This window comes from Argentina silus (assembly GCF_951799395.1).
Source record: "Argentina silus genome assembly, chromosome: 1".
NCBI classification, from domain to species: Eukaryota; Metazoa; Chordata; class Actinopteri; order Argentiniformes; family Argentinidae; genus Argentina; species Argentina silus.
Genome location: NC_139655.1, coordinates 17056288 through 17065670, shown reverse-complemented (window position 1 = coordinate 17065670; position 9383 = coordinate 17056288). Strand labels below are relative to the sequence as shown.

The 9383-nt window shown below is 41.4% G+C and overlaps 1 protein-coding gene across 2 annotated transcripts; it reads right to left on the bottom strand.

Annotated features, from left to right (window-relative positions):
* Window positions 1–213: 213 nt before the first annotated feature.
* On the bottom strand, window positions 214–5469 carry LOC310804050 (protein ABHD8-like). 2 transcript variants are annotated; one of them, XM_083669135.1, is made up of 4 exons: window positions 4442–5469; window positions 4040–4210; window positions 2567–2783; window positions 214–2139 (listed from the first exon to the last, which is right to left on the bottom strand). In XM_083669135.1, exons 1-4 carry the CDS (start codon window positions 5197–5199, stop codon window positions 1927–1929), a joined length of 1359 nt encoding a protein of 452 aa, XP_083525261.1. In that variant the 5' UTR covers window positions 5200–5469; the 3' UTR covers window positions 214–1926. The 2 variants fall into 2 exon arrangements, with proteins under 2 accessions (XP_083525261.1, XP_083525262.1); XM_083669136.1 differs by having other exon boundaries at window positions 2021–2114.
* Window positions 5470–9383: the final 3914 nt, after the last annotated feature.

The following is a 9383-nucleotide window of genomic DNA, read 5'->3' as shown; positions in this document are numbered from 1 at the left end:
GAGGAACATTTATAAATGAGCACCGTAGCCTATGTGTCTTATTATCATGAATGTCTCACCTTTGACAGGGTACAGATAGACTGGAGGGCGGTGGGTGGGGGATATGCTCTGTATTTCAATGGCAGGAACAATATATGTATGTAATGTGTGTTATACAATAATGTAAAGGCTTTACTATAGCAGCTGTTGATCATCACATTTCAAGACGACATGAACTGCTAGAAGTTTAATACATACAAGTATACTGTAGCAGCAGTATTAAAACATAAATTATATGGAGTACCACCTCGTCTACACTTGACACTTAAATCCAAATAAGATGATCACATACAACTGTACAGGTCAAGACGCGTAGAAGTCGCATTATGTTTTCATTGTGGCCTGATTGTGTTCGGATCCGGCTGACCACCTCGCGAGGTGGACGAGTTCGTATTGTATTCCGATTTCTATCAAGTCTAGACGCAATCCGGTCACCGAAAGAGGCGCGTACGAAATACAGCGATGGGAGAAGGAAATGCGGAAATGCGGACAAGAGACTCATTTTTGCATTTTTAATAACAGGTGTCGGCGCACATACTGTGATCGGATTGTGATCTCATCATCATATTCAGAAGTCTGATAAGTGTCAAGTGTAGACAAGGCCTTACATAGTTTGGGCAGGGCTTTAATCCCACCTGCATTACCCCCAGATATTTTTAGGGTTGATGTCTGTTGTAGGCTACATGATATTTAAAGCATTTTCATGCTGGATTTATATGGTCGTATTTGGTTAGATATTTCATGTTGTAGACACAGTTAGCAGTACAGTATAGGTTCCTAATACATGACTGGGCCTAAATGTTCTGGAAGCAAAACACTCCACTCCATGTTGTGCATAGATGAAGGATTGTGTTTCAAAATCTAACTCTGTGCCCTAGACCTCAAGCATCAGTTAATGCACAGTGTGTGGGCACGACTGGTTTCCCAGACAGTTTTTCCTACTCCTTAACTAGAAAGCCCTTTCAATGGAGATTCTTCTCTGAACACAGACTAGGATTAATCTGACAGAGAAACTATCCCATAATGAAGCTTTGACATGTTAACATTTAGTGAGGTTTAACGAATTCCATTAGCATTTGATTACTATTTTCATTACACTTGCAACTATACATACATACATTATAACTTATTGCATATATTTTAGTAATATCAATCGTTAATCCATTCGCCACTACCATCCAGTCAACATTCAGTGGTTACAATGTAGGATAATCAATGCTCAGTTCTTAGTCTATACTCTGCTTTATAAGGGAAGATTATGATGATGACCTCATGCAAACTAGAGTGTCATGGAGCATCATCTATCGTAATTCAGCACACCACAGTCACTCATTTACTTGCATTGTCTGGATAGTTTCTTAGTTTATCTATTCCTCTGCCCTTTCCTTGTAGAGAATATAGTCATATGTTATACAGTACTATACAGTGGATAATGGACGAGAGTGAGGAAGTCAATACACCATTTTATGGTCATACTGTCCTCACTTGTTCTCAATGATCCACTCACCAAATAAAGACTTGTTCTTGAGTGTATTACAAATGGACATTGGGTTTTAACATCCTGTAGACCCCAGGTTTGCGTGATTACAAACACCACATGATGGAGCACAGACAGCTGTCAAAAGAGAAACAGAAACAAGCATCTCTGCTGTTGCATTAGATTCCTCTTCTCTTCTTTACATCCTTTCCTTTCTGCTTGCCACCATGCAAAGTCACATTCATATTTCAGATATCTTGGAGCACCAGCAGCCACCCCAACTTCCTCATGATACTCTGGCCCTGTTCATGACAGCTCTCAGCCTGTGAGCAGCATTAAGACCACGTGCCACCTGTCAGAGATAGGTCCTCTGATTCGCATTGCTCATGAACAACAAGAATCCTTATTGGTTATTTGTCTATAAGCTTATTTGCTTTTGGTATCTGGACTGTGCCATTGACATTAATAGTCTTCTCAGAGTCTGTCTTCAAGGTATTCTTTTTGGACATGTCGGGCTCCCATAAGAAGAACTCGTGCAGGAGGGTGTTGACTGTGTCAGGGCATTCCATCATCACCATGTGGCTGCCCTCCTCTATGACTTTTAGGAACGCAAACAGAAGGATCTGAAATTAGATAATAACACAATCTCTGATCAAATTTGTAATATTCAATAGGTAATATAATCATATTAGACATTGAACATGACTTGGGGTATTGTGCTGTTCACATATGAGGCTGTTAGTGTTTACCATCATAAATTGATTCTGATGTTGAATGAATGAATCTGATCTGACAATTTTTATATACATATTAGGTTGCTACAACCATGTCAAGTCAACAATACACATTCAAAACCACTGAGGATAAAAACTCAATATAGTTCATAGACCTATTTCCATTGTGGTCCTAGTAATAATGTTTCTAATTACAGCTTCTTTCATAATGCTATAATATCAATTCAGTTTTTAAGTATAAACAGCTTCTTTCATATGGGCATCAGAGTTTCCCAATATAATTCACACAGACTGCTTATACTTTGTCTGTGCATACCTCTGCCATGCGCTGGTCCTCATCCATGGGCACAAACTTGTCATACATGCCATGCACCAGCAGGATGGGCACGGTGAGCTCAGCGTGGTATACCTCATCCCCCTCGGGCCAGTACTGCCCACTCATCATGGCACGCAGGACAAATGGAGACACATTGAAGGCGTTGCCCTGCTTCAGCAGCTGCTTCTCTTTGGCACCTTGACGTGCAAATCCAGCCCTGGAAAAAAGGGAAAGCGGTGTCAGCTCAACAGTAGACCAGTATTCCCCCGTTCATTTTAAGATCTGCTCATGGAGGAGTGCTCATGTTTTGAGTGATTGATTGGCTCCCTAATGTGTGTATTTTGTATTTAATGTGTGCTTTTTGTATTGTATTGTATTTTTTATTTTTGTATAATTCAAGGTTCACTTGATAAGGAGAACTGGATCACAGAACCCTTTTTTATTGTGTGAAATTCTACTGTAGATTTAGATTTTTCTGGAGTGGAACTGAAAGCTAATGGAGTTTAACTGAAAACTACAGTGGTATTTGTAACAGACAAGGGAATTTGAAAGTCTATATTCTGTGGTAAATTCCTTATTTTGTGTGCCATGGTAACAACGATTTGACAGTGGACAGTCTTCCAGAGTTCTTGGTTTTATTTTGTCTTCACAGTGATGGAATGATTGTTGTTCTGTCTATACTGTAGCAACTGTAACCAAGTTGAGATGGTAAACTCACTCCTCAAGTTGAAATACCCCCACCCACGTCTTTCAAGTTCTAGCTTTTCGGTGGTGTAGACTCATGTGAGATTGTATGAGAGGAAGCAATATTGTTTGCGGCAGTGTGGCGCCTGTTACAAAGGTGCTGTGACCCGGATTTGCAGTTGCACTCAACGGTTGGGGATGCTGTGGTATGAGTTTAGAGGGGTAAGTGTAACCGAGTTGTAAAGGTAATAAACTCACTCCATAAATAGCCCCACCTGTGCCATTGAATTGCGAGCTTCTTGGAGGCGTAGCTAGTTTACATAGGTGGGCGGTCACATGGATTTTGCAATACAGAGGATGCAGGTTTGAGACTCATGTGAAACCAAGTGCAAGGAAGCAATACTGTTTGCAGCAGCGTGAGGCCTGTTATAGTGGTGCTGTGACCTGGATCTGCAGTTGTGCTCAGCTCAACGGCTCAGGTCACTGTGGAGTGAGTTTAGAGGGGTGAGTGTAACTCCTCAAGTTGAAACACCCCCACCCACACCAATGATTTGCTAGCTTTTCGGTGGTGTAGCTGATTTGCATCTGGTATTTCGGAGAGCAGTCACGTGTGTTGGCAATACAGTGGATGCAGGTTCGAGACTCATGTGAGCTTGATTGCGAAGAAGCAATAATGTTTGCGGGAGTGTGACGCCTGTTACACAATGTTGTTTGGTCTGTATAGTGATGGAATGTTACTGGGATGTAGTTTCATCTATACACAGTGGTGGGATGGAACTAAAGTCTTACTTGAGGAAGCTCCAGGCCAGGCAGGGAGAAAGACAGTGCAGCACACAGGAAGGCAGCTGGAAGATGGAGCACAGGCTGGGCTCCAAAGCTGTGGGTCCCCCTCCATTGATCATCACTACCTTATGGACCTGCTCTGGATACTCGTGGGCCAGGAAGGTGCAGAACGACACCCTGAAGAGTGATGTAGATTCATTATTTTAAAATGTGTAAGAGTTTGAAATATGTAAAATCATTTCTCTTTTTTGACATTTTATTTAACCTTTATTTAATGTAAGTCAATTGAGAACCAACTCTCATTTACAGTGACAAGTATGATACTAGGTCTACTGTAATGTTAACTTCCCTTTAACAAGTTCAGTGATTATCACTTTGAGCATCTAACAGAGAAGCATGCACACTGACCCATAGGAGTGCCCGATCAGAATGTTGCGCTTGCGAGCATATCTCTTAAAGATGGCTCGTAGGTCCTCGGCCAGGGCGTAGAAGGTGTATGCCGCTGCGATGTGGGGAGCAGTGCTGGCTCCATGTCCCACCAGGTCAGGGGCAATGACCTCATAGCCCAGCCGAGAAAAGAAGTCCAGCTGACTGCCCCAGATGTCCAGCGAGCCGCCCACTCCATGTATGAAGAACAGCGCCACGTCTGAATGCGTCCCTTTGCAGCTGATGATCTCCCTCTCCGAGTTGATCAGCACTGTACGCTTGGGCTTGCGACGGCGTCTGCGAGGTGGGGGTGCAGGTTTCTGCTCTCCAGCTAGGGGCAAGGAGGGTGCAGGTTTGGGGTCTGGGGAGGAGGCTACTTCCTTATAGTCAGCCAGCTCCACCTCCAAAGTGCTGCAGGTCTCTAGGTCCCCATCCTGGCAGTGGAGGATCTCTGAGTGCAGCATGTCACCCAAGTTCTCAATAACCAGCTGGCCGTTGCGGTAGACGGTGATCTTGCGCTTGCAGTGCACTCTGCCGCTGCCACCCTTTTCTGCCACCTGATCCTCGGTCACTACTGCTTGTCGCTCTGGGATGATGTGGCGTACCCGCAGGATTCTCCCAGGCTTCACCTCTACAAACTCAAAGGCGTCAGAGGGTTCTGAGGATTCCACAGGCAAAACCAGGCTGGCAGCCTTCCCAGTCAGACAGCAAAGGATCCCATCAGCAATGCTGGTCAGCATGGTGCCTGCCTGCTGATAAATAGACCTGTGTCAGTGTGGGATCATTTAAAAGAGAAAAGAGAATAAAACCATGAAGGTAATAGGGGAAAACCCCTCATGTAGCTTTGATCCAAACACAATATTGATCAATGATACCTCTGTTTTGTATTCATTATAAGTGGTTAGTTACATGGTTATACAGTATCATGCACTGCATAGTCCTCTCCGCCTTTCAGTTTTAAGTTTTTCATTGCAACTTCCTGTGCCTAGTTTTCACAGATAATAAAGGCCCAGCTGGCTCTTACCACATCAATCCACCACACAGAAAACTCTAACATTTGTTTGAACCTGTCATTGACTCCCTAATAAACAACCTTGGGCTCTCAGTATTCATGCTTTCCATTCAAAAACTCACCTGAGTGAATGACCAGCTTAACATTGTATTCAAAATCCATCCATAGCAACGATAAAAAAATACCCATTTAGTTCTCAGTTTCAGTGTGGAGGGACAGAATTCATTCACACACTGACCTAGACACAAACTAAAAATAGACATCGTTCTTCCAACATGGCCTCTGAGGTATAAATAGAAAATGTCAGGAATGGCACATGACTGGGTTTATGAAAGCCTCAGAGTACTGTATGTATTGTAATGTTTCCACATGGTTCCGTTTTCAGTAGGGAAAAAGGTGGTCTTTCCCAGGATGGTTATATCCAGACATGGCTGCAGTGTATTTTGGCATTAGGATAAATGAGTACTAAGTGTCACACACTGCTTAAATATAGACAAGTAAATAATCAGGGGGAAACAGAGTGGAAGTGTCATATCTACAGTACAGTATGTGTTGAATTCAAATGTTATTGTTTCCTGTGTGGAGTAGCTGTGTCTGTGAAGAAACAGAATGTGTACTGTTGGTTTATTACTCTATAAATCATTACTGTACTATGAAATTTTAACGCATGTCTGATGTTCACAAACTGATTAGGATCCCTGCCATGCATGAAGGTTGATTAACAGTGCATAATATTTGCCAATATCATCAGATCAGGGAACGAAAGTATTTGGAGGAGACTGACGAAGCCATTTTCAATACTCAAAAAAACTTCAGCAAGACGGTTTTGCAACAATAAGAGCTGACCTGACACACTGGATTTGATCAGCTAATATACTGTATTTCTTCTTAGTTATTCCCACCAAGGTCACACACACATGTTGAGCCTGGATACAATTACAGCGCTCTGAGGGGAGAGGCAAAGCTATCAGTCATCCCATCTATCCACCTCCAATCACCTTTGAACCCTGCCCAGATTCATGTTTTAGCTTCATACATTAACACAATGAGAGAAGATGTGTCTAAATTATTCATATTCAATGGTGCATTTAAAACCCCTGGTGCTAATGTCTCTTTATCTCTTTACTATGAAAATAGATGTCCACTTGTACAATTGATTGAAATTACTATTGTAAACATTAAAGAGCTGCAGATAAAACTGCTGAGTATGAGTGCATTCTACCCCCCCGACCCAGATGTATTGTATACTCTAATTGCCAACCCAGCGAAGAGTTTGTTAAGAAAATAAGGTGCACTAACAAAATGTTTCTTAACCTTATTGATTTTAAAAGCACATTTTGGCAAAGGCAAGTTTTTGTTTAATATGTTTTTTTTAGGGCATTTCTGCTTTATTGAGATAGAGACAGTAGAGATTGACAGGAAGGATGGGAGAGAGAGAGGAGGGATGACATGCAAGATAGGTCGAGGGTCGGAATCGAACTAGGAACCTTGCGATTACATGGTAAGCGCATTAGTGTGCGACGCCACTAAGCGCCCCAGGCAAAGGCAAGTTAATAAAATTCAGCATTATACACAGCAAATCAGAATGCAGGTAATGAAGAGAGGGGGCATTGATCTTGGTAAAACATTCCTCTGATTGTCTCTGCAATTTGCATCCACACAGGGAGTTCATTAATGTATTGAAATTGTACAAGGATCAATGCCTGGCTGAGGGAGAGACAGAGAGAGAGAGTTGGATAAAGGGACAGAAGGAGTGCTGAGAGAGAGAGGGAGAAAGAGAAAGAAGAGAGAAAGAGAGATGGAGAGAGAAAGCGTTGGTGAGAGGGAGAGAGAGAGAGTGGACAATGGAAAGGATTTATTGAAAGAGTTCTGAAGAGTTCCTGTTTCATCCAGGAGGTTGGTGAAAGTTGTGATTGCCTTTCCTAGATCAAAATGGTGAGCTGCCACTAGGCAAGTGACTGCTCCATTAATCATATGGACACTTGCTAATACAACAGATCTAAATGGCCTAAATCCTTGCAAATAGTGCAGATGTGCAGGGTATTAGGAAAACGTAGCATGTATGTGTTATGACAACTCAACCATGACACAGGTATATGAATATACAAAGATGCCTCGCAAAATAAAAAATGGTTCAACTGCCTAATTATTATATTTAGGTTATTAGCAGCAGGTAGTCATATCAGGCTAGAGTGACTTGACTACATAGAGTTGGGTCTGGCAGTGGACTCAGAGAGGTGGTCCACCTGGCAATGAACCTGCCTGAGTTATAACCCAACCCTAACCACTACACTACACTATACTACCAGATATCAAAATGCAGAGCACCATTCAATTCAATATTCCCTTCAATTTAATCTTACTGACACAAGGTTGAATATGAATGAGTTTCCAAGTGGACTTCCCTCAGTTCTCTAACCATATCACGTTATTCAGCCATCTGCAATACACAATTACTGTAGGTTGTTAATCGAAGCGTCATATCTAACACACATTTAGTGCACTGTGTGCTGCTTTACATTACCACCCACACAGTTTAACATTCTGATGCATACACATTACAGGATTTGAGGGATCATTACCATAGCAATGATGTACAGTGAAAAGAAATATAATACAAAATAATAATAAAATAAATACAGAAATGTAATGTCATTCAAATATAGATGATGTGAGCAGTATTCATTACATTTACAAAGCATTAGAAAATACATAATGTATTACAACAAGCAGCAAAATACAAGATTTGCCAAATGAGCATGCATGCATCATGTTTTACTGATCATTTCAGATATTATGGGAAAGATTCAACCATTTGCACCAAACTGGAAACACTATTGCAATAATACAGTATGGTAAGTGGACCATGATCAAAAAAATAAATCAATACTATTGAGTGGGTGTTGCGCAATGCAAGTTAGCATGCAAACACATCAGCATTGAGATCTGATAGTCTAAATTACTAAAATGCCATATTCAATATGCATACAGTATCATGTAATAGTGTATAATCATGAAAAGATATACACCGTGTAATAGTCCTGCAATGTATGCTGATGCAGAATACCCCAGAGAAATCCAAATACTTACCTGGACTGCTGATGATACGGATGATAATTACGTCAAAGATGACACCTCTCCTACACGATGACAGCGCTGATGAAAAGTCAACTACATTTGAAATTCTGTTGCAATGACAATGTATTTAAAAAGATTATATAGAGAAGTTATGTATTCGCTTAATCTGGTTTACATTTTACACATCCAACAAATGCAATACGGCTTGAAATGAGCAAAATGCATGTCTACTTAGGTGAGCCAATTGCAATTTCAAAATGCCAATGGTTATGACAGATAGCAATGCTTTGTTGATCAGCATCCTTCGGCGTTGCGTACACCCTTTTGCCCTTGTTTTATTCCGCCTCCACGCTATTCTACTGTCAGTTTCCTTCTTTATTTGAGTGACAAGTAAAATAGCAAATAGCCTACAAACCTTAGGCTGAAAAGAGGCCAATAGAATGTCTTGTATCCTTGTTGCTAAGGCAGAGTGTGATGAACAAGTGTGTGTGTGTGTGTGTGTGTGTGTGTGTGTGTGTGTGTGTGTGTGTGTGTGTGTGTGTGTGTGTGTGTGTGTGTGTGTGTGTGTGTGTGTGTGTGTGTGTGTGTGTGTGTGTTCGATGGATGAATGAATGAATGAATGAACGGTAGAAGTTAGGGTTCTCAAATGATCTGAATTTTGATTGTTTTGTTTTTGTGCAAAACATCCTCTTAAGTCATAATGAATATATATTTCGTGTTTTAAAGTTTCAGGACAATGTTATCTAGGCTTTTCATCAGGGCTCCTGAAGGCGGATGAAGTGGAACATCTCTGTTTTAAAAGATCTTTGCGATCTTTGTGTAAGCGGCAATCCA

Coding starts and splice junctions, on each gene's coding strand:
- LOC310804050 (XM_083669135.1), bottom strand. CDS start 5,199: ATGCTGACCAGCATTGCTGATGGGATCCTTTGCTGTCTGACTGGGAAG. Junction 2,784..4,039: donor CTGGCCTGGAGCTTCCTCAA/GTAAGACTTTAG, acceptor CCTTTTTTCCAG/GGCTGGATTTGCACGTCAAG. Junction 2,140..2,566: donor AGGACCAGCGCATGGCAGAG/GTATGCACAGAC, acceptor ATCTAATTTCAG/ATCCTTCTGTTTGCGTTCCT.